At 48.3% G+C, this 25,023-nt stretch overlaps 1 protein-coding gene and 1 non-coding gene across 4 annotated transcripts; both read left to right on the top strand.

Annotated features, from left to right (window-relative positions):
* Window positions 1-8: 8 nt before the first annotated feature.
* On the top strand, window positions 9-14,529 carry LOC107148966 (zinc finger protein 282-like). 3 transcript variants are annotated; one of them, XM_015493723.2, is made up of 6 exons: window positions 284-419; window positions 3,000-3,353; window positions 4,498-4,624; window positions 5,591-5,686; window positions 8,773-8,889; window positions 9,801-14,529. In XM_015493723.2, the coding sequence occupies exons 1-6, from the start codon at window positions 402-404 to the stop codon at window positions 10,925-10,927; spliced, it is 1,839 nt and encodes a 612-aa protein (XP_015349209.1). In that variant the 5' UTR covers window positions 284-401; the 3' UTR covers window positions 10,928-14,529. The 3 variants fall into 3 exon arrangements, with proteins under 3 accessions (XP_048642701.1, XP_015349209.1, XP_048642702.1); XM_048786744.1 differs by lacking the exon at window positions 5,591-5,686 and having other exon boundaries at window positions 9-419; XM_048786745.1 differs by lacking the exons at window positions 284-419; window positions 5,591-5,686 and having other exon boundaries at window positions 3,162-3,353; window positions 9,806-14,529.
* Window positions 14,530-23,376: 8,847 nt separating this feature from the next.
* Window positions 23,377-23,448, top strand: Trnac-gca. The gene has a single exon. It is a non-coding gene; the product is annotated as a tRNA-Cys (tRNA).
* Window positions 23,449-25,023: the final 1,575 nt, after the last annotated feature.

Raw genomic sequence — 25,023 nt, 5'->3', positions numbered from 1 at the left:
CACCCCACACTCACACCTGCCCTCGCGCGCAAGGCCGGGGCGCAAGCTGCGGGACGAGCTTCCCGGCCAGCCAATGAGGCGCAGACTCCGGGCCGCAGGGGCCTTACGCACGCAGGCTGGGGGTGGAGCCTCTCAGGTCGGCCAATGGGGAGCCAGCTCTGCGTGGAGGCGGGACCCAGCTTGTGGCTCTGCGGCCGGGTGCCTGGAAAGCGGCGCTCCTGCTCGGACCTGGCTTTCTACCTTGCGTCTAGGAACGTTTGTGGCTCCGCGGTGCCGGGTCTGTGTGGCGAAGGCAGGGCCCAGCTCACGCGCCAGCGGAGAGGACCGGGCGGGCCGGCCTGTGTGGGGCCACGCGCAGCGGGCGACAGTGACTTCCGAGCCTGACTATACAGCGCAGGACCATGGCCCAGGCGGCTCCGGTAAGGACGCCCCTCAAAGTGGATGTGGGGGCTTGGAGCCGAGTCCTGAATTCGTCAGGATGTCCTACCGGCCCTGCCACCTTCCGTAGTGGGAAGGATGCGTAGGGCCACAGATAAAGTCCCTTCTGCTTGACCCCAGTTTCCTCGTGTAAAGAATAGAGCACTCGGATTTAACCACGAGATGCCTGAGGTCCGGTGCGCTGGCTCTGTGGGACCAGGTGTGGGGGGAGGGAATGTGGGTGTCCTCACTCCCAAGGCTCTCCAAGGCTTCTTTTCCTGGACGTGTCCTTTAGGGACCAGCCCCCCACCCCCACCACGATTGACCATCTCTGAGGGACTTTCCACCCCATTATCTAATCTTTTTTCCAAGCTAGTGTTACCGCTGTTTACTGGTGACAAGTCCTTGCTTCCCCAATGCTGAAGTATAGCACCAGAGAAGCACGCGGAGGAAAGTGGAGAGTGGAAAGCAGAAGGCTTTACTAAAGGACAGCAGAAAAGACTTCTCCCCGGAGGAAGAAGGGGACCCGAAAGGCGGAATCCGTGGAAGTGGGGGAAGGTCTTCCCTTTTTTATAGCGAACGTCTTCTTTTAGTCTGTCTTCCCACATTCATGTCTTTTGTTTCCCTTTTTCTTGCAGTGATAGAATGCAGGTGGGAGATTTGGTGGGCTGAAGGAGTAATCTAGGCTGGAAGGGCCTGGGGTGGTTTTTGATTAGTACCTCTCTGTTTGCTGGGAGATGCTTCATTAACAATTCTTTAGGATGGGGTTCCAGGCCTTGGGGACATTAATATTTCAATTTCCCCTAGTGCTGCTCTGCTTTCCTGGATTCCATTCTGGTAATGGTCTCCATTTTCTTTATCTTATTGGATATTAGACCCGATTTAACTAACTACCTAACTGTAAATCTGGCTTCACCAGGTCTAGTGCCACCATCTGGGGAGGGTATATTTGTCTCATCAGGCCCTCACATCCTCCTGGGAGCCAATCTTATCCCTACCTTGAGAGTACCATGAAGGTCTTCCAGACCTGAGCTCCAGTCAGGATAATTCCTGCTGGAGCTTGCCCTTGTTTTCCAAGATTCCCTGGGAAGTCCCTAATACAGTTACTGGGAATAGATTTGCATTATGCACGTATTATGCATGGTTAGTGTTTTAGGCTCAGGTTTGACCTAGGCCCTCCGTGACTGGTGTGAATAAACTGTTGTGTTTTTTTGTGTCTCAGAAGATAGAGGACATCTCCTGGTAGCAATAGCTTTGCAGAAATTTTATTGACATTCCTAAATGTCAAATTTGTGGCCGGTCACTGTAGAGAGATAAGGATGTTTGCCCCAAATCTGTGAAGACGATCTGCCTTCTCCTGGCTACACTGTGTTGTATGGGTCAGGGCCCAGACTAAGGGATGGCCCCTTGTGCTGTAAAAGGTGGAAGGAAGGGACAAATGCCTGGTGACTAGTAGTTTGTACGTGTGGGACACTTTACTGAGTTGTGTTTGGGAAGAGGACTTGGTCCATGACCTGTTTTTAATAGTATGCTATATGTTGTTATACATCCTGAGTGCTTTTCCATAACTCTAGTGCATTCCATCCACACCATCCCCTTAGGAGGTAGCAGAGCTATGGTGTCCCTAAAAGTGAGAAAATAGAACCCTAGAGAAGGGATTCACCTCCGGTTGTGCATGATTCCGATGATAGGTTAGAAGTTGGTTCAAGGTCTAGTAGAGCTCCATTCCAGGAGTGCTGCCATTATACCTTAGCTGCCCCCTACCCCCACTAAGGCATTCCTGGGATTTTTATTTTGTTATTTCTAGTAACGCATGATACAGTGTTCACCTTCTGTGGGCAGGTTATTTTTTTTGACTATTTCCTTATTCTGACTACTCTAAGGTGCTATCATTTGTCTTTTTCTGGTCCCTGATCCCTGGCAGCTGGGTATGGCCTCCCAGTGTGGTAACAATTACCTTGAGGGCTGGTCTGGTCTACTAGGCGCCTGGGCTACAAGCACCCAGTTTCCTAGGTAGGGTAGGAAATCACACACCGGCAGATATCAGGTGGAAAGGCCTTCAGGATTATCAAAGTCAGAACAACAGTCTTTCCTGACCTCTGAGCATAGTATGGGAGGTGAGGGTGTCGTGTATTTGAGGAGCAGGTGAGGCAGTGATTTCAGCCCCCTAAATAATAATATAAAAAGGGGTTGGGATGTGGCTCGGTGGTTAAGCCCCTCTGGGTTCAATTCCCAGTAGGAAAAAAAAAAAAAGTAATTAAGTAATTGGCTAAATTAATAAAACTCCATAGAAGGACTAGTATTGGAATCCATTGTACTGTTTGTGATGATATTGCTTGCTATTTTATTTTCTATTGCTCCTAGTTATGGTTCAAGATTCTTCACACAAAGGCTCTGTGGATTCTAATGTCTGCTGACTTGACCATTTGTCAGGTTGGGTCTGTTTGGTGGTCTAACCAGAAAGGGCTTCTGGCACCTGGGAGAAGTTTCCCCCATTCCAGAGAACCTTAAATTTCTTGTATCTGGGAATGGCATTGATTCCTCTTTTGGCACCTGGCTCACATTCTTGTGTCTGGTTGTAGGATTGGCACCTGGGGAGTAACCTCCAGCGAGAGGCCCAGATTCAGTCTGCAGAGATCTCCCTTCTGGCCATCCTGGCTGCTGTTCAGGCTGTGGAGAAGAAGATAGAATCCCAGGCTGTCCAGCTTCAAGGCCTCGAAGTGAGAACAGGGATAGCTGAGAAGAAGCTGGCTGACTATGAGAAGACAACTGTGGAGTTCAGCAACCACCTAGAGGGCAAGTGGGCCGTGCTGGGGACCCTGCTGCAGGAGTACGGGCTGCTGCAGCGGCGGCTGGAGAACCTGGAGAACCTGCTGCGCAATGGGAGCTCTTGGATCCTGCAGCTGCCCCCTGGCAGCAAAGGGGAGGCACCCAAGGTACAGGAACTGAGTCAGTAGGGTCCTCACAGGCAAAGCGCAGAGGGGCCCCTTGACTGCTGAAGCCTGATTTCTTGGCACCTAATGCTAGTCAACCATGGACTTTAAGGGTCTTAAAAACATCAGAAGGAAATTGTGACACCAATAAGATGTCTGTGTTGGCAGATGGAATGGGTTTATTAGGAGGGATTTTGTTGTACAGTAAGAGTTGTATGTCTTAGCTGGGTGTGGTGGTGCACCCCTGCAATCCCAATGACTTGGAAGGCTCTGGCAGGAGGACAGTAAGTACAAAGCCAGCCTCAGCAACTTAACTGAGTCCTGAGCAATTTAGTGAGGCCCTATCTATCTCAAAATTATATATGAAAAAAAAAGGCTGGGTCGGGGGTGCCGTGGTTGTGGTAGAACACTTGCCTAGCATGTGTGAGGCACTGGATTTGATTCTCAGCACTGCATATAAATAAATGAATAAAATAAAAGTCCATCAACAACCAAAAAAAGATTTTAAAAAGGTGGGGGGGGTTGGGGATGTGGCTCAATGGTTAAACACCCGTGGGTTCAAACCCTCATCCCCAAAAAAGAAAGACTTGTCTTATCCCAGAACGACCTCTGAGAGTAAGACTGGCCCAAGTAGGGGAAGTCACCGAAAGTCCTTCCATGAAAGCCACATGGAATAAGATACATTTGTGCCTAGAAAAGAGGAGTTGAACAACCAGACATATGAAAAATTTTGCTCTATATGTATAATAAGAATCGTAATGCATTCTGCTGTCATATAAATAAAAAAATAATTAGATTGATTAAAAAAACCTGCTGCTTCTGAAAATATATATAATATATTTAAAAAAAAAAAAAAAAAAAAAAAAAAAAAAAANAAAAAAAAAAAAAAAAAAAAAAAAACTACCAAGCCAACAAAAAAGGAAAAGAAAAGAGGAGTAGACCCTAAGAGCCCTGACTCCGAGTCCCTTAGCCACCGGTTCTGCCCATTGTCCAAAGCAAATATGATGGAGAGGAGCTGGCATTTGCCTAGTGGTTTGACCAGCTGTGCCCTCTGGTTGGGGAGAAGGGAGAGGAAACTACAGCTGGTTGTAGCTGTTCCCTGAAGTGGTGGTAATTCACTGTGGGCCTGGGGGACTTGTACTTCCAGGTGCCCATGGCAACTGAAGAGGTGGCCATGTGTTTCTCAGAGCAGCAGAAGGGTAGCTTACAAGAGCGGAAGAAGGCGCTCTGCAAGCAAGTGGCAAAGGAAAGCTGCAAGACTCTGGGCTCTCCAGGTGAGGGGCCAGGGTGGGATCATCCTCTGCCTTCGCAGGTAGGTAGTGTCCTTGCTTCCCGTTTTTGGGTCTTATGCAGTGAAACACAGCAAGGTTGAATGGCTTTTCCAAGACCTCAGGGAGGAAAAATAGGGACTGGCATCTGCTCCTCACTGACCAGCCCTTCATGTGACTCAGAGGCTGCTCTTACAGGCATAGTTCACTTCTGGGGAGTGAACTACGACCTCCCTACTTATGTTTATTCCCCTAGGACTCCCTGAACTATGCTCTGAACTCTGGAGTTCTTAGAAAGCTCCTGCTGAATGCAGAATTAATTGTCAGCATGCTTTAAAAGGTGTTCTGGGTCCAGAAAATGAGGGCCAGTCCTAACCCTTGAGTCCTCCAGGCTGGTGTGCATAGGGGCCTGGGTGAGACTTGGTTAGGCCTAGATGGTTGTGGCTCCCCTACTCCCCTGCCACCCTGCTTATACACCTGAATTCTCTCATTGCTTTGGGCAAGTGAAGAGTTGGCTATTTGTCCCCTCTTGCCTCTTGGGAGGTTGAAACCCAGGAAAGAATACTTTGCTTCCCTTTCCTAGCACAAAGCTTCCTTTTTTAGAAGAGGGTGCCAGTGTACTGCAGGAATGCTAAGTGAGAGATGGTGCTTGGCTAAGGGGGCAGGAGTGAGCATGTGGAAGAAAGGCAGCAGCTGACTACCATGTTTAACTGGCTCCCCATCCTGGACCTCAGTTTCCCACAGTGTCACATGAGGTAGCTGGATCAGGTGACCTTGTGCTTCTCCTGACTGAGGGACATAATAGAAGCCTTTCTTCCTGTTCTTATTGCTCACACTTCTGGCTGGGAGGCCTCATCCCATTCCATCCAATGTCCCAACACCCCACACCATATACTTCTTGAAGAGGGAGCAAGTGGGTCTTGCTCTCAGCCCACAGAGGAGAGTCCTGTCACTACCTTCTTCTCCCCACAGACACCAGACCAGAGCACGTGACCCCAGTGGAGAGGGGAGATGAGGTGGGCAGCCACAGCCTGCCCAGTGCAGAGGGCAGCAAGAGCCCAGGCACTGGTGAGTTCCCGGGGTGCGGGCCTGTGCCTACCTGGTTTTACCTGGAACAAGTGTCAGTAATCCCCACGTGAATACAGAAGCAGAGCAGGGAAATGAGCTGCTGCACGCCACAGCCCACCGTCGGGCAGATCCTGGTAATGCCTGGAAAATGTGGAGGCATTAAATGTCTCCTGAATGTCCCCTTGGAGCCATCACCATGGCCTGAAACCACTCTATGAGAGCTGTGGGGACAGGCTGAGGGCAGAGTATATACCTAGTAACCCAAGAATCAGGAGGCTGTTACAGTGCCTGCAGGATCTTCTCTGAAACCTTGGATGCCATATCTGTCCCCATGGCCCTTGGCACCTGCTCTCCCTGCTGAGGAGCAGGCTTCATCTTGAGCTTCCTCCAGGCAGCACTGTCCTCAGGAAAGGACTGAGTATTACTATAATGTCCCCTTATGGCATTTAACATAGTGCCTGGCATATACTTAGATAATAAATAATGAGTAATTACCAAATGAACAGTGAGCCAGATAAGGAGCTCAGTTTTCTTTATTTTTCAGATAGTAGTGGATCAAATGCAGATTTCAAAGCTTGCTTGCTTTTTTTTTTTTTTTTTTTTTTTTAAGGTGAGGAATCCTTTCTTCAAATGACATTCAGAAACAGAACAGGGGAAAGGGAAACTGCTCAGGTCATTGGGATGGGAACTCTGTTCACTCAAAACACAAAGGATCACGCCTAGAAACCACTCCTTGCTTTTGGAATCTTGTGCTTTATTTTGGGAAAAAGGCTTTGTTTTGAAGCAGACTCTCTGAGTAGGTAAATTAAGTCACAGAGTCACCCTAGAACAAGGAAGAAGGAAGGAAGGTGGTAACATGGGTACTGAGTGGCTGGCATGTAGGCCTGAGGCTAAAAAGTGTTTTTGGACCCCTGCAGGGAGTGGGGCATTGCAGAGAGAGTGAGCCAAGTCAGGGGCCAGGCCATGTGGCAGGCATGCTGGGGAGCTGTGAGTGAATGCTGAGTGGGCAGTGGCTCTACTGCAAGATCCAGGTGGCACTCCCTCCACCTGGAGGGGATTTGGTACCCTCTGCAGATGTGGGCAGGACCAGGGCTCATTCAGAGACTGTGCTGCTCCCAGGCAGATGCAGAGCGGGCTGGACCTGGCCTACATGTCTCTAGAGGTGCCCCTGGAGGTGCCTACAGCTCCCCCATGGAGCTGGGGCTTGCTCTGGAATGAAGTTAGAGTAAGCATCAGGAAATGAAAGAAGGTGTCCTCAGTGTCCTGGGTCACTGCTGTCTTAGCATTAGCACTTTCTTGCACTCCACTCTCTAAGCTTTTCTACTTTCATCTGGAAAGAGCTTTGCTTCCTCCAGGGGCTTGTTCCTAGGAGCTGTGGGCCTAGGTTATGTGGGTGTGAGTCTGCTTTATTTTCTAGAATTTTACACACACGGGCTCCTTCTATCAGAATTCCGGGAAAGATGTGAACAGAATCCTCTAGATCTGGTCACCGCAGTTTCAACCTGTTCCTCAGGTGATATGGATGCAGTCAGAATTTTGAGAAGCAGGCTGCAGAGATCCCCTCATCAGAAACTGGCCAGCCTCTAACCTTTGAGAGTGTTTATGTTTTGATGATGCAGATGAATTCTTACAGGAATAGTGCATATGCATTCTTACAGGAATACATTCTCACTAAGCAGTGCAGAGATTGCGTGCGAAGTGGAAGGGCCACCTGCCTGATCCTGATAGCCACCGTGATCATTTTGGTATAAGACCTTTTAGGCTTTTTTTTTTTTATGCTCTTACATATATACATGTAATGTAGAAAAATATAGGGTTTTAAAACAGATATACTATGCTGTTTTCATTCAACGGTTTATGTTAAGGATCTTTTTGTGTTGATACATTTGATCCGCTTCCTTCTCTGAAGACTGGGCTGCTGGGAACCTGCTAGGAACATGGTTTCCAGGGCCCTTGTTAATTGTGGGGCCAGCTTGGCATGTGGCAGTTAGGCATGTGTGGCTGGGCTGGCATCTTCTCAGGTGATTGGATCAGAGGTGCCTCAGTACAACAGAAAGGGACCATGTGTGCCCCTGAATATAAAACCTGGCACATAACTGAGTGATGTGGATGTTGGTGGCTTGTAATGTTACCCACTCATTCATTTATTTAATAAAAAATTATGTTTAACCCATATCAAACTCAGAGTAGGAAGAAGGAGCAGTAATTATTCTATTTTTAAGGCAGGCCTTAGAGATTGGTGAGCTCTCGTGGCCCCTGAAGGACATTGTGTTTTGAAGGCTTCTAAAATGGAGACCGGAAAAAAACTGAACCTAAACAATGAGATCCTAGCTTAAATAAGATAGTGATTGGTTTCTAGCTCCTGACAGGTCAGAGTCACAGGCCCAAGTTCCTTCCAGCTTGTTGCTCCACCTTTCCTAGGGTGGGTCTTGTCCCCAGGGCTCACTGCCATGTCTCAGCCATTAACCCATTAAATTCACAAGTTTTCAGTTCTGCAAAAATAATAAGTATTTTGATGTTACTGTAAGTGGTGTATTTGTTTCCCAATTTAAGTGTTTCATGTCTGGGACAATGGGAGAAAATGGGTGAAGCAGCAGCAAGAGGGGAAGGGGATGCTCTCTCTGTTTAAAAGTAGCACATTTAAAAATGTTACAGCCTTGGTTCCTCCTGTTTAGATAAAGTTGTCAGAGTTCATGTAACTAGAGGAGCAGAGTCCCTCTCGTCCCATTTGTTGTCTGCTGGCAGGGAAGGCCCAGAAATATGGTCTTTATTCTGCTGTTCCATGGGCCCAGCCAAACACCAGGCACTCTGTTACTACAGGTGGAAGGCAGGTGGTGGTGGAAGGCTGCTGGCCACCTGGTCACAGCCTTTAGCCAGCCAGTCACAGGCCATGCAACCCCAGTTCTCCCGACTCCCTGCTATAGTACTTGTTAGTGTTCCTAAAAATCCTGTGTCTGCTCTGCTCTTACTGGGACCTGTAGTTCTGCTGGTAGTGCCTGCTGATGGCTGGTCCCAGACTGTGACTGTGAAAGGAGAGAAGCCCCATGACCTCTGATGCCCTCAGGACCTTATCCCCTCTCCCTTAGAAACAGAACAGCTGGGATCTCCCCCAGGCAGTCTGCCCTGGATCAAGCAAGAGGAAGAAGAATGTGGGAGGAACCTGCAGGAGACGACCACTGCACACCCTGCACTCCCGTGCTCAGGTAAGGCTCAGAGGGCAGGGCTGCAAGCTGCATCCCTGGGTCTTGGACCGTGGGTCCTGAGGGGAGCCTCCAAGCACCTCCAGCAGAGCCTTCTCCTGCAGGAGTGTCCTGAAGGGGAGGCAGTGTCAGTCAGCCCGTATTGTGTTGTATCTCTGTGGCCTCATCTGTTTGCTGGGGGTGTCGTCTTGTAGAGTTGCATGAACTCATTCTCCTTTTATTCCTGAAAATGTTTTCTAACTTCATTTTACAAACTAGCTAGTGTGGTGCTAGGCCCAAAGGGACTCATCAATGCATAAGATGTAGATTCCCCTTGTCCCCACAAGAAACTTAAACAATTAGGAGGAGAGAGACGGTTAATACAGATAAACAGTATAAAGAAAGAAGAGGAAGAGAGCCAGAGAGCCCTTTGGGATTTTGTGAAAATGATGGAAATTTTCCTAAGAAAAAGTACATCTGCTTAATAATGTGCAGGCAAAGATGTGCTGCAGTTGAGCTGTGGCAGACAGGACGTCCTGTGGCCATGTGTGGCATGGACAAGGTGCTTCCAGGGGAAAATATCACTGCGTTGGTCTTGGGAGGCTCCTGGGCGAGCACAGACTGAGAAGGCTTGAAGTGTGGTGAGAGAAAGAGGCCTTGTAGGTGGAGAGGACTCTTGAGGAACAGAGCTGGGATGAACAGGGCATTCAGGTGACATTTGATAGAATAGCTTGGTGTGGGAAATCTGCAGAAGGCAGGTGGGAGATCAGCCCAGAAGGGCTGGGCTCTCTGGCTCAGAGCTCACAAGTAGCCACTTTGGCCCCCATGAGTACTGATTGGCTGGGTCCAGAGTGGAGGCAACCGGGGGCTACTGAGGACAGGAGAGCAAAGGACGAGGGTTCCAGAGATGACTCACTTGCTTTGTCCCTTCCTAGCACAGACCTGGCTAGCCAGCAAAGAGAAGAACAGCCTGGATGGGGAGTCCGAGGTCCTGAAGCCAGCCTGGGCAGCTGAAGGGGGAACTGGCAAGGAGGACGTGCAGGGGGGCACTTGTGGAGATCTGCCTCATGCCACAAGGGAAAAAGAGATGACCTCCTGCCCTCCAGGTCCCCAGAGCCAGGCTGTGCCAGAGCAGTGCTGGCCCTGTGCTGAGCATGCCCAGAACTTCAGCAACAGCCCCATGACATGCAGTGCACAGCAGGCGCGCTCACACCACGACCCCCAGCCCTTCACCTGTGTTCTGTGTCCCAAGAGCCTGCCGCAGCAGGCTGCCTTCACCAGCCACAGCAGTGCGCACACAGCCCAGCGTGCCTACACCTGTGCCCAGTGTGGCAAGAGCTTTGTTCATCAGTCGACGCTCACCACACACTACCGCACGCACACTGGGGAGAAGCCATATGAGTGCGCCGAGTGCGAGAAGCGCTTTGGCCGCCTGTCCACGCTGCTGGAACACCGTCGCACACACACTGGCGAGCGGCCGTTCCCATGCACGCAGTGTGGTCGATGTTTCGGCCGTCTGTCCACACTGGTGGAGCATCGTCGTACACACACGGGTGAGAAGCCCTTCCCATGTACACAGTGTGACAAGCGATTCACACGCCTGGCCAACCTGACTGTGCACCAGAGCGTGCACTCCGGGGAGCACGCCTTCCAGTGCACCCAGTGTGGCATGTGCTTTGCACACAAGCCCACCTTTCTGCAGCACCTGCGTGGCCACTCACAGGAGAAGCGCTTTACCTGTGGCCAGTGTGGCAAGAGCTTCAGCTGTCGCTCATGGCTCATGCGCCACCAGGGCAGCCATGCCAGCCATTCGTCCTCTGCTTGTACAGCTTGGGAGAGAGGCTCTCCAAATCCTGAGCCACCCACAGGCCTCCTTAGAGGTGCACCATGGGGAAGGTCCCCCAGTGACCCTTCTGTTCCACCCAGATCCGAGGATATTGGAACTGAGTGGGACCACAGGGTGCACCCTGGGGGCAGTCAGCTGAGTGGCAGTGATCAGGAAGATTTGCGAGGGTCCCTGCATAGTTTTCTTTCTAGTGTGAAGATGGAGAATGCCGGGTAGCACCCAGAGAGTTCCCTAAGGTGACTACTGAGGACACAGAGATCCTGAGTGCCCCTTGGATCCAAGCTACCGCTCTTAAGGGGAGCATGTTGGTTCTGTGGAGTGTATGGTGCTGCCCGGTAGGACTTGCCTGGGGGGCTGTTCTTCCAGGGACTGAGTAGACAAAGTGCCCAGAAGACTTCTTGCTGCAAGGAGGCTATGTGGGGGACTGGAGGCAGGGCCCTCTGTAGGGAGGGACTGTTTGGGTGGGGAGGGAGTGGCTTACTTGGACCTCTCCAGGAAGGGAGTGAAATTGGAAGACCTACTTCCAAGGTAGTGCTCAGTGCTTTGTAGGGGAGTGTGGGCTTGCCCTCTCCTGGTGTAGCCCTAGGCTTCCCTGCACACTAACTGGGCAGTTTCTAACGTGTTTCCTCAGGTGGTGTCCAGGCCTGACCTAGCCTCCCTTTATAAGCTGGGTCCAAGCGTCCATCAGGTGCAGAACCAAGAGCCTTGGTGAGTTATTGTAAAATTCATGGGAGTTTTCTGTGGCTCCCAACTTCCTGCTCCCTTCAACCTGGAAAGGCAACTTTATGGGCCAGGATGGCCCAGAAGGGCTGGGCTCTCTGGCTCAGAGCTCATACGTGGCCATTTTGGGCCCCATGAGGTCCTGTTTGGCTGGTGTAAAGTTTGCCTTTAAGTTGTTGCTGGAGCTGGCAGGCAAAGCTCCAACCTGTGCCTCACTGGGGATGAATACAAAAACCAAGGCCTTGTTCTTCGCTGGGACTAGGAGGGATATCTCCCATCTGTGGCACTGGGGGTAGGGGGGCATAAATTCCAGCATGTGGCATGGGCATAGTGAATGTTGCAGAAGCACTGAAAGTTGGAAGGAAGGAAGGAGGAAAGTGTATGTGGTCTGGCAGCAGCTGAAGAATCCCTGGTTAGTCTCCATCTCAACAATTTAGGCCAGCAACATGGGCTTTTCAGGTAGGACCTTATGCATAGCTGGCCAGTTTGGGGCCCTGTCATTTTGATAAGGTTCACCCCAACTATGGGAGATCTCAGCCCAAACTGGATTCCAAGATCCCCTGGGATTCTAAGCCTCAGCTGTCAGATTATCCCCTAATCCCCAAATCCCCAGTACTTGGAATGTAGGCATGTGTGTTCCTGAGGACTCACTTTGGGGTGCATGGGAGCAGAGGTGGTTGAACTCTGAGAGGCTGCACTCAGGCGAGTGTGGCAGCTCCTGTACTGCTCTCTGGCTTCCATGTCTCCATCTGGTGTTGGGTTTTTGGAGAGTTCTAAATTTACCACAATTTTAAAACCTCTGTAAAGACGTGTATGAGGGATTGTAAGCCCCTCCCCTCCTGACTCTGCTGGACATCATTCTTATTTGTGATGTTGTAACTCTTTTGACTTCGGGTTCTGGTGAGCAGTGGTGAATTACAGTTATTTTCAACTGTGCTTCTATTTTGAAGTTCTGAAGAAAAGTCCCAGATGGACAACAGTCCAGGACAGGGTTCCAAAGGAAGGCAGAGTGGAAGTGGGCATGGAGGGCGGGGCCTCAGCATTTAGCCCTGGGTCTGTGCATGGAAAGCCTTGTGTCTGTGGGGTGAATGAGTGGACCCACATGTGGCACGATGCCCAATTATAATGCTGTGGACCTGAAATGCAAAGTTTAGCACTGCTTTACCATTTCCCACCTTGAATAATTTTTATACATTACTATGTCATCAAATCTAAAATCCATCAATTGTAAGACACACCTTTATTTTCTGTTTCACTAAGCAAGGGAAAAAAAACACACCCATTTCATTTTGACTCTGTTACTAATGCAGGATGTTAAGTGTGTCCCATGAGAGACATGTCCCTAAGTTGGGAAAAATACATGTGTGTCAGGTGTCCTTTTAAGAATTGGTTGCTAGCTCGGTGGCTGAATGTTTGTCACTCGTTTATTCTTGATAATGCTAGGTCAGAAGATTTATTTTTAGACAAAGAGCCTAAATGTATAAAAGTGAACCAGCAACAGCATTGGGTTCTGTCAGCATGGGCTACCAATAATTGCAACCCAGGACTGCTCTTGAGTTTGACTCTGCCTCTTCCATCTGGAATCCCATTGTTTCTTTTGGCACCAGGAAGTTCATTTCTGTGGCAGCAACTCCTACCACCAGCTCCAGGCTGCAGACAACAATAACCCTCGCTGGCCTTAAGTGCATACTTACTGACTGCAGGGTGGGTTCTCTGGACCTTCAGACAGTAAAGGTAGTGGGTTCTCTGGGCTCACATAGTAAATTCATCTAACATTCTGTTGTGGACTGAATTGTGTCTTCAAGTTCATGTGTTAAAAGCCCAAACTTCCAGTGTAGTTTTTGGAGATGGGGCCTTTGGATGAGGTGATTAGGTTTAGATGAGATCACAAGGATGGGGTCCCCACTGTAGGATTAATGGCCTTATAGGAAGAGATCAGAACTGTGCCAGGTGGGGACAGGATGAGAAGGTCTGCAAGACAGAAGAAGAGGCCTCAGCAGGACGCAACTGTGTAGCAATGTGATCTCAGCCTTTAGCTTCCAGAACTGTGGGAAGTAAATTCCTATTGTCTAGGCTCTGCAGTCTATGGCAGCCAGGGCTGAGTAAGACACCTTCCTCCCCAAAGCTTCTGGATTCCTTCCTTGTTACTATACCTTTCTAAACTTTCCACTCCTTTTACTTTAGGCTGTCTTCATGGCCAAATTTTAAGGAGCCATTTCAGCAAATAATTAAGACTGGTCCCAGGTCTCCTTGCTGGAAGGTAGAATCCCAAGTCATGGGTGGGGGTGTCATGTCAAGAGTTCCTCCTATCCAGCCTTATAGTTACCCCCTCCCTGATGATCTCCACCCAAGTGGTTGGCTCCAATTGTTGATGGCACATTGTTGTGGGTTGAATTATGTCACTGAAAGATATGTTCTGTCCTAGTACAGGATCTTGATTGTAACTTAGGTTGGAGATAAGGTCTTTGTGGATATAATTGAGGTCTCAGTAAGATGAAGTTATACTGGAGTAGGAAGAGACTTAATCCAGTAAGACTGGTATCCCTCTAAGAAGAGAAAACATGAAGATGCAGACACGTGGGCAATCATGTGACAATGGAATGAGTTTGAGTGATGTGTCTACCAGCCATAGAATGACAGTGATTGCCAGCCAGTCCAGAAACTAAGAGGATGACCAGAACAGATTGTTTCCTCAAGCCTTCATAGGGCATGACCCTGTTGACACCTTGATTTCAGACCTCTGGCATCCAGAACTGTGGGAGAATACATTTCCATTGTTGCAAGCTCCCTGGTTTGTGGTACTTTGTCCCTAGAGAGGTAAAGGTCCCACATTTCTTTGGCACATAAATCATTTCTAAGGTGTGACTGGTCATTGGCCTGGGGTAAGTGAGGTTCTAGAGGCACATCTGGAGAAGAGATACAAGTTTAAGATTTCAAGTTTCAAGATGGTGACGGTAGAGAACTAAGCCAAATGTAGGCCCTTCATTGAGGGCTGTGCTACTGCACAGGTCCATGCCCACAAAGTGGTCCTAATGGTGTTTGAAAGGTTTTTGCTTCACCTGTTCCAAGCACTGCCAAATAAAGTTTCAGACGAAGTGTTCTCTCTCTCTCTCTCTCTCTCTCTTTTTTTTTTTGGGGGGGGGTGGGGGCCACTTGGGATTGAACTCAGAGGCCCTCTACCTCTGAGCCACATCCCCAGCCCTATTATGTATTTTATTTAGAGACAGGGTCTCACTGAGTTGCTTAGCACCTTGCTTTTGCTGATGCTGGCTTTGAACTTGAGATCCTGCCTTAGCCTCCCGCTGCTGGGATTACAGGTGTGTGCTACTGTGCCCAGCAGAGTGCCTGTTCTTCTTTTTTTTTTTCAGTTTTATTGGACACACAATGTCTTTATTTCATTTTCATGTGATGTTAAGGATCAAACCCAGTGCCTTATAAGTGCTAGGCGAGCGCTCTGCCACTGAGCCACGACCCCAGCCCACTACTGTAATTTTGATGTCATTTCTTCTAGCCTTTTCTGCTCGTGTTTTTGTACATGCACATATAAAATATAAGCAATTAAGTATCCCACCTTCCATGTTTAAGTGCTTCTCATAAATTTGCCCACTCTCTTCCCTCCTTTATGTATCTATCAGAATGATGGGTTGGAGTGAAAGGGGACGGTGTTACCGCCAGCTTGAATATTCGTTGACTCCCCATGGTGTGAATAATGTCCTAAGTCCTCAACTACCAGCCCGCCCCCCTCAAGCCCATCTGCTACCACCCACCCTCCCCACGGCATCCAATGTCACACAACAGCAAGAGCTTGTGCAGTTCTCTAGTCTGTGCTGCCCAGCCAGGGCCCTCTTGTGATCAGGATGAAGGGATCATCCTCTTTACCTGGCCATGCTCAGCCATGCTTCTGCCTCTGGGCCCACCCAGAAGCCCCCACCCCCATATGTTTACACAGCTCGCTCCCTAGGCACTTTAAGTGGTTTTTCACATGTCATCCCTGATCACTGGGCCTAAAATAGCAATTGTCCCCTGCCTCCCTGGCCCTGTCTATTCCCCTCACTCTGCCTCATGTTTCTTCATAGGTATTCATCTGACCTATAATCATTTATTATCTACCCTCCTCCATGAAAGTCAGCTCCATGTGATTAGGTTTTTATTTTGTTCCTGCTCAGTGCCTAGAATAGTGCCTGGCATATAGTAGATGCTTACAAAATGTTTGAGTGATTGGATAAATGTTTTGTGTCTCTACTAAAATGCTGTGAAAGCTGCTGATAGCAAGATGGAGTCACTTATGGGGGAACTGAAGACAGAAAAATTATGTTTCAAATGAAAACTTCATTAGATTGTAGCTTTGTTCATTGATCTTGAGTTATTTTCTACCTGATTGGAATAGATGATAAATTCTACTTTCCCCTAATATCTAAGTCTCTCCCAGTTCTCTAAGATCATTCAATTTGTTTAGTCAGTTACCTTCAGGCTTGCGTTCATGATCTAAAAACTATTATGCAATCTGAATCATCATAGGATCATTATTATTACTTTGTATTATTTTAAAAACTTTGCTTCCTGACAGATTTCTGTAGAAATACAAACCTGTTGCCTGTCAATTTTGGTAGAAATACAACTTCTAACAGAATAATGCTGGCCCAGCACTGAGAGATGACAGCCAGTGCCTGTGGAACAAAGTTAAACCTATCAGTAAATTCTAGGCAGACTTAGCCGGAGAGCCACTCCCTCTAAATCTCCTTGTCATTCAAAACTGGCTAACAGTGACTTGTCTTGACATCAACATAACTATTGGTCATTTCCCCCAGCTTCATATCAGACCAACTGGGACTGGTCCATCTCAGCACTGAGGGACAATCTAAACCTAACCACAAGTTAAACTATTGGTGATGATGCTTTTGGGTACAGATCTTGATCAAAAGGGGATAATGTGAAGGCTCTTGAAGACAATGTGGAGTCACATCAGACCCAAACTACAAACCACAGTGGAGCCAGGAGGTCATGAGAGGGGATCTCACGCATGTGTGACAGAGAAGAAGTATTGCGGTACCTTTCTACATATATACCTGAGATAAGAACTAGTGCACGGACTGTCTGACAGCATGAAACATTTCCAGATGAGCTGCTTCTGTGAAGACAACTTCCCAGAAACCATTAGCATTGCCTGTGACTAATAACCAGCCCCTGTGGGGAGCCTTTCTGACTGATAAACTTGTTTCCAGACAGTGGGTGTCAACTTCCTGCTTTAATAAGCTCTGCCTTGCCCTCACCTCCTTGGATATTCCTATGATCTCATTGTGCACAGATCCTAGATTATAATTCCTGTTCATTCCCAGATATATTTAGGTTTCTCCAGAGGGTTTCTCTCTCGTTTTGAATAACAATGTAAATTCTCTGAAAGCAAGCATTGTTTTTCTTATCTCTGTATCTGTCTTGTTTAGCACAGTGCCTGGCATTTAGCAGGTACTTAATAAAAGTTTAATGATCTTGTAAAATGGCTACATGGCATTCTATTGAGTGAATGTTGTTAACCATTCTATTACTGGACAGTTAGGGCTTTGTAAAAAAAATTTAAATTACAAGTAATACTGTGATGATACTTATTATTTTCTGTGGATCTTTCTTTTTTCCTTTGTTTCTCCCCCCACCCCTCCCTAGAAGAGGTCTCACTATTTTTTTCCAGGCTGGTCTTGAACTCCTGAGCTCAAGCAATTCTACAGGTGCACACCTTTTGCACCCAGCTTAGTTTATTTCTTTGAAACAGATTCTCAGAAGTGGAATGATGAGTCAATAAATATGGTTTTGTTCTGGAAGAGATGTGCAGGGCAAAATATGTGGGAAGTCCCTTGTTTCTAGCCTTCATCTTAAAATGTCAGCAGTAGATTATAAAAACTAAACCAAAAAAAACCAAAAAACTAATTAGTGCACTTTATTAGTCAGCTTGGGCTGCAGTAACAATGCCAAAAACCAGGTGGCTTCACCAGTGGAAGTTCTTCACAGTTCTGGTGGCTGCAGGTCCAAGGTCAAGATGCCAACAGGTGGCTCCTCATGAGGACTCTGCTCTTGGCTAGCAGAAGGCTGCCCTCTGTGTCCTCGTGGGTGGAGGTGAGGGGGGCACTGGTATTTCCTGTCTTCTAATAAGAGCACTCATCTTATGGGGATCACATAGTCATCTAGCCAAATTACCTTCAAATACCAGCACTTTGAGTATTAGGATTTCCACATGAATTTGGGGGTATAGAAACAGTCCGTGCCATTGACCAAGAGTAGAGTTGGGAAGGAACATATAACCAGTCGTTTCTTAGGTGTTTGGTTGGCTTGAATTTGTGTTTCCCACCCTCAAAGTCATCAAAATCCCAAACCTCAGCACCTCAGAACATAACTCCATTTGGAGATAAGGTCTTTAAAGAAGTGATGAAGTTAAAGTGAGGCTGTAGAATGGACCTGGTGTCCTTCTCAGAGGAGGAAGAGACACCAGGGATGCACATACACCAAGAAAGGGCCACCTGAGAACAGTGAGGAGGAGGCTATCTGTCAGCTGTGAGGAAAAACCTCAGGAGGAACGAAGCCTGCTGACACCTGGGTCTTGGATGTGCAGCCACCCAGTCCTGGTCAACTCTGATAGCAGGTGGGGTGAGTGGCTCATGGGCAGAGTGAGTGGGCTGCAGGCTGGCAGGAGAAGGTGACGGACTCCGCTCCCTGCAGATGCCCCCAGGCTTGTCTCCCTCTGCCTGCTGGGCTGCAGAGGGCTCTCCACCAGGACCAGGACTAGCTTCTGTGGTTCTGGAACTATTTGCTGAACCCAAGTCGTGGGCAAACTCTCTGTTAGATGATGGAGCAACACAAGCAAATAAGGCCTGGAGTGGTGCCGTTGGGGTGCTTGCTTCAGCTGGGTGTTCTGTAAGTCAACAGATGACTACTCTCCAGCTAGAGCCAGCGTGTCAGCAAATTTAACCCAGAGTGCTTAGAAGTTACCAGTATGTATGTTGTCTTGTATTTTATTATAATTTACAAACAACTAGGTTGGGGAAATGTTTAGACTCCTAGTGTCTCTAAAACATTTTGTGTTTCAATAACTTTTATGTTTACTTTTGTTGTTGAGATGGGGTCTACCTTGTCCAGGCTGGTCTTGAACTCCTGGGCTCATGGATTCTACCACCTCAGCCTCCCAAGCAGCTGGGAATACAAATGTGCACCACTGTGCCTGGCTCTGTATTTATTTTCTGTACTAAAAGATCATTATGTGGGCTGGGGATGTGGCTCAACTGGTAGCGCGCCGCCTTGCGTGCGTGCGGCCCGGGTTCGATCCTCAGCACCACATACCAACAAAGATGTTGTGTCTGCCGAGAACTAAAAAATAAATATTAACAAAATTCTCTCTCCTGCTCGCTCGCTCTCTCTCTAAAAAAAAAAAAAAAAAGATCATTATGTACAGGGGAAGATGGAAGCCCAGTAGGAAGGGGCAGATGTGAGAAGGACAAGGTATCACCATGTCACACAAGTGGCACTTCTTAGATTTTTGTCTTGTTACACATTCTTCCTTTTTTGGATAGGTAATAAAGTATAAAAAATAATATTTATATGGTTCAAAATTCAAATGGTACAACAGGGCATATGCAGTGGTACCCCTTCTCCCTCCTGTCCTCCCCCCGTCATCCATGCCCCCTCCCTGTAAGCAACTAAGGTTGCCAGTTTCCTATGTATCTTTGCAGAAGTTTTCACATAAATAAGTAAATATATTTCTCTTTTTTATCCCACTAATGGTAGCATGCTATGGTCTATAAGTATTGTCTTTCTTTCTTGGCAATCTGTTCATAGCAGTACATCAATAGCACCACCACTGTTTGTTTCTTTTCACAGTGCTGGGGTTGAACCCATGACCTTTGCGCATGCTAGGCCAGTCAGAGCTCTACCACTGAGCCATGCCCCCAGCCCCTCACCATTTTCTTAATAGCTGCCTGTATAATTTATTTAACCAGTCCTCAAGTTACAGACATTTGGGTTCTTTCCAATGTTTTATAATGAAGAATAATGTAACCATGGAATAATTTTATACAAACATGATTTCACAAATGTTTTCATATCCCTCCAAGTTCGTAGAAGCATAATTGTTGGGTCAAAGTTACGTTCTTTAATTATGAGAGCTATTGCCATTGCAGAAACAGCTGTTCCGGCATGCCCACGCCACCCTAGTGGACGGTCAGACTCGATTGCTTTCAGCATCTTAATGAGAAGTGTTTCCCTGGAGGTCTTGGAGAATGAAGCCCAGACACAGAGCAGGATTTGCAGCTGCGGATGATGCTGGGAAACGGGAAGGTGCAGGGGAGGGTGCAGCTGCGGGGTGGGNACAGGAAACTGCAGTTAACTGTTTGAGGATGTGACCACACCTCTCCACTGGGCCATCCTGGCAGCCATCCAGAAACAGGCCCTGCTGACCCACCCCTTCCCCCATCTTCCCAGGGTGCTGCAGCCTCCTGCTCACTTGCTTTCTTCCTGCAGGTGGGTGGGGGTGGGGGGCCTCTGTGCTCTCTCTCTGCGCTCTGCGCTCCAACCCTGGGCTTGGCTTGTCAAGCTGTTGCTGGACTCCAAGCCCAGAGACAGCATGCTTTCTGAAAAACACCAGTTTGTACATGTATTTTAAAAAAATTCTAGGGCCATATAGTCTCTGTCACAGCCACTCAACTCTGCCCTTGAAGCAGGGAAGCAGCTGTAGAGTACAAAGAAAGAACAAGCAAAGCTGTGTTCCAATGAGACAAGGACTTTGACTTTTGAATTTCATATTATTTTCTTGTGCCATAAAATAATTTTATAAAGCAGAATTTAATATGAGCACATACTCTCTATCATTAAAACATTGTTTCATTTATTTCTTCCAAAATTGTAGGTGTTAGCTGCAGAGTGGGCTGAACACTCCACCCCCACCGGTCTGGTGCCACCGAAACCCTCATCTAGCCCCTGCCCAGTCTACCCGAAGGCAGAAGATGACACCCTTAGCAACTACTGTGTGATCCAATCACTGTGCACCAACAAGGCAGCCTGCAGACCCAGAGACCCCATTAGATTTTGGCTATAAAAACTCTCTCCTGCCAAGCCCCCTCCCCTCTCTCTTCCTCCCTCCCTCCCCACTCCCTCCCCCCCCTCCTCTTTTTCCTGTTGATCAGACACCACCACCAAAAGATCTCTTGGTCGCTCTGAGTGTCGTCGTCACTTTCCTTTCAGTAGGAGGTCCCATCTTCTTTCATTTAAAAATGGAAACCCTGAAAGTGCAGGGGAGTGACATTGGTCAAATTACATCATCATAATGTGTGCATGTATGAATATGTAACAGTAAATCCCACCATTATGGACAACTGTAAGGTACCAATAAAAGTGGGAAATAGGGCTGGGGATATAGCTCAGTTGGTAGAGTGCTTGCCTTGCATGCACAAGGCCCTGGGTTCAATCCCCAGCACACACAAAAAAGTGGGAAATAAAAAATGTAAGACCCATTCTTAGCTCACAGAGTTGTACACCCCTGGCAGGCCATAGTTTGCCATAGTTTGCCAGTCCCTGCTCTAAAGGGTCTCATTCATTATGAGATGATGGGATGGAGGCCTAGACAGGAAACTGCAGTTAACTGTTTGAGGATGTGACCACACCTCTCCACTGGGCCATCCTGGCAGCCATCCAGAAACAGGCCCTGCTGACCCACCCCTTCCCCCATCTTCCCAGGGTGCTGCAGCCTCCTGCTCACTTGCTTTCTTCCTGCAGGTGGGTGGGGGTGGGGGTGAACAGGAGCCCTCTGGGCTTTGTGCAGTGTGCGAGCTGTGGACTCCATGGGAGTTGGTGGTTCTCCCCTTCAGGAGGGAACCACATGCTCTCTACAGGCTAAGGATGCAATTCGATTTTTCCTCGTCTGAGTTGAGTTTTTCCTTTGCTTCTCAGCCCTGCCATCACCTTGGGGAGTAAGTGTCTCCAGGGAAAGCTATTTCCTGGCCAGACAGGCCACAGCCCCAGCAATCCCAGCGGCCCCACGTCTGAGCTGGTTGGTGAAGCTGAAGAAGCTGGTACTTTCTGGAGGTTCCGAGGCCCCAAGAGACCTCTCCACTGTTCCCTCTGAGGCAGACCAAGTCCCTGCCCTGGACTCAGGACCCACATAACCCTGGGCATGGGAACTGTCTTAGTTCCCTAGGGTTTCCAGGACATAGTGCCATGAGACTAGGGGCTCAAAACGGCAAACATTTATTCTCTCACATTTCTTGAGAATAAAATCTGAAATCAAGGTGTCAGTAAGGTTGCTTCCTCAGACTTCGGGTAGAATCTTTCTTGCTAGAATCCTAGCTTCTGGTGGTGGCTGTCCCTCCTTGGAATTCCCTGGCTCTCCAATCTACCTCCTTCATCGTATGACATCCTATGTTTGTGTCCGTACTCTTCTTACAAGGATATTTGTCCTAGGGATCACCCTAACGTCCTCATCTTGACTTGGTCACATCTGCAAAGACCGTATTTCCAAATAAGATTATATTCACAGGGACTAGAGGTTAGGACTTTAACCAATCTTTTTAGGGGATACAATTCAACCCGTAATAGAGACCTTGTTTCTTGGAGAGCACACACAGTGAAGACACCCCCGAGCACAGAGGTCAGCTCCCAAGCAGGTTAGCATGTGAATAAAGCACGAGGACACTCAGCGAAAGCCAGAATAGAGAGAAACCATCTGGCCTGGGCTCCCGCTTCTTGCCCGCAGTCAGTGCCCTAAACTGCCGCCAGTGCATTGGCAGTTCTGCTGCTCCCTGTTCTCCAGGGGAGTCACACTCAGGGCTCACAGTGCTCACTGATTCTGCCTGGGGGCCCTGCTGTATTACAAATAGCCCTTGGGCCTTGTCACCTCATCTCTAGGCTCCTCTCCCACCTTTCGCTGGGACCATGACTGCACCAGATTCACTTTTGCTGAGATTCCTTTCCACCTCCCTGTTTATTAAGTAAGCTCCTCACAGTGCAAGAGCCGGGTCATTACCTGAGTCTCCAGGCAAACTTATAATGAATGCTCTCTCCTCCACGTTCCCTTAGCACACACCATATTATCATAATGCCTGTTGTGTCAGGCACTTCCACTAGGCTGTTTGCTTCCAAGGCCAGGAACTATTTGGTTATTAGGACCAAGCACATAGTAGGCACATACTAAGTGCTTGTGTGTGTGTGTGTGTGTGTGTGTATTGTGCTAGGGATTGAACCCCGGGCCTTGTGCATGTGAGGCAAGCACTCTATCAACTGAGTTATAGCCCCAGCCCACTAAGTGCTTTTTGGATGGATGAATGAAAAGCACCAGGGAACCTGGATGTGTAGGGCTCTGATGACCTTGTACAGCAGAAGCAGTAGATTCATAGTCTCCCTTAACATGGTGGTCTCAATGGAGAAGGCACTAGGTTGCAGGGATGGTCCTCTGTGGTCTTGTCTTAGCTATCCTGGACTTCTTCAGGAGAACCACCTTTCCTGTCCATGCTATAGACACATATTCTGAATAGGAGTAGGTGTATACTTACAAGACTTCACTCTTGAAATGGCTCTACTGCTTGTAGCCTGTCCTCTGATTGCAATGTTGGGTCGTGGCCCAGACCAAGCTGACTAGAGTCCTTCCCTAGGTTTTTCAGATTCAAGCCTTTTTCTCTCTGGAAACAAGTGTGGAGATGTGAGCCTACAAATGTTGGAGGCAGGTTGCACCCAGAGAGGCTGCTTTGGTACATTATGGCTGACTTAAGAGGAACCAAAGAAAGCAGGAAAGAGTAAATTCTGATAGCATTTGAATTCTTGGCAGTCAGCTTCTTGTCTGATATTTTCATTGTTGCGGCCCAATGAACTCCTTTTATTTTCTATCAATTGGAATTTAATCACAGCCACTTATAGCCTTTGTTAATACAGCATGCTTCTAAAGTGAAATGATGTTAGTAAGCACCCTGGGGCCAGCAGGGGGCATAGCTCAGTGGCAGAGCATTTGACTGCAGATCAAGAGGTCCCTGGTTCAAATCCGGGTGCCCCCTTGTCTTTTGCAATTGCAGCTGGAGATGGTCCCCGACACAGACTGAACTGGTGGGGCTTAGTAAATATCTGTCAAATGCTTGAACTAACTACTACACCTCCTCATCCCACCCACCTCCTCTTTCTGTGTTTCTATGACCTCCACAGTCACTTTCACCTTCCCTCTGCTCTTCCTAAGGCCCCCTCCCCACCTCTTCTTAGGTCCAGTGATGAAAAGAAGGCCCTTCTCTTTTCTGCAGTGAGGGATCGAACTCAGGGCCACACACCCATTAGCAGCGCTCCATAATCCAGGAAGTCCTTCTCCAAGCAGCTCAGGGACAGGGTGGGCACGTGGGATTTTCATAGTCTAGTTGGTGAGCACCAGGCTCTGAGGAATGAGAATCTGTAGAACCCTGAACTTTTCAGGAGATACCTGGAAGCTGCACAGTGACAATGATGAGCCTAGGGAGGGGTTGTGTGAATGAGAAGGCAGGGAAACAGGCCCCGGGACAAAGTGCTGGGAGTGAGGCAAATGCGAGACGTGTGGACTGACAAATCCCTCCACAGGCTGCTGATTCCACCTGTCAGCTGGCCGGCCCCTCAGAGTTCCTTGCAAGAGGTGAAGGAGGTGAAGGGGGTGAAGGAGGCAGGGACACCAGATCCCAGAGGCAGGGTGCTGGCCAAGGTGCAGGGTTCGCAGCCAGGAAATGTGGATTTGGATCTCAAGCTGCCAGGCTTCCTGGGCTGGAGCTAATGGGAAGCTCTGCATTCTTCACTTCTCCCCCATAAGGACCCAGAACCACTAACACCCCTTCCAGCAGGGAAAGCCACTGATGGAGGACCAGGGATGGGAAGCCACGGGGTGGTGGAGCTGGGGGAGGGTGAGGTGGTGAGAAGGGAGGGAGGAGGGGAGATAGGAAATGGAGCTCTGTGTCTCCCACTCCTCTGCCTTTTCTCTCCAAGTAAAACGCAAGTCCTCTCAGGGACCACTGATCTTCTCTGGCACCACAGATCAGCTTGCATTTTCTAATTTTTTTTAAAAAAAATTGTTATTAGTTCTCGGTAGACGTTTATTTTAATTATTTATATGCGGTGCTGAGAGCCGAACCTAGTGCCTCACACGTGCCAGGCAAGTGCGCTACCACTGAGCCACCACCCCAACCACATTTTCTAAAATTTTATGTAAATAGCATTGTACCTGAGTCCTGGATTTGTTTTTGTTGTTCTCAAGTTAGCGATTTGAGATCTACTCCTACTGTTGCCTGTACCAAAAGCTCATTTATTTTTATTCAGTGCATACACAGATGATGATTTGTTTATCCTTTCACCTATTGAAAACACTTGAATTGTTACCAGTTTTTAGCTTCAGTAAATCAAACTCCTGTGAACATTCACACACAAGTGCAGGGAATAAACTTTTTACTTTTCTTGGGTAAATACTTGGAATTGGAGAAGCTGGATCATACGGTAGGTAGTTCACCTTTGAGAATCCGCCAGCCATTTTCAGCAGGGTTACAGCATTTTAAGTTACCACCAGCCCGAGGGTTCCATGGCTGTGCACCCTGACCAGCGCTTGCTATGGATGATCTTCCTGACTG

This window comes from Marmota marmota, unplaced genomic scaffold (genome assembly GCF_001458135.2).
Source record: "Marmota marmota marmota unplaced genomic scaffold, marMar, whole genome shotgun sequence".
Classification (NCBI taxonomy): domain Eukaryota; kingdom Metazoa; phylum Chordata; class Mammalia; order Rodentia; family Sciuridae; genus Marmota; species Marmota marmota.
This window is presented reverse-complemented; position numbering and strand designations above follow the sequence as displayed.

Bases quoted from the DNA above. Each gene is read 5' to 3' on its own strand.
- LOC107148966 (XM_015493723.2), top strand. The intron at 3,354-4,497 runs GTACAGGAACTG...TTGTACTTCCAG, and splicing joins GCAAAGGGGAGGCACCCAAG to GTGCCCATGGCAACTGAAGA. The intron at 4,625-5,590 runs GTGAGGGGCCAG...TTCTCCCCACAG, and splicing joins CAAGACTCTGGGCTCTCCAG to ACACCAGACCAGAGCACGTG.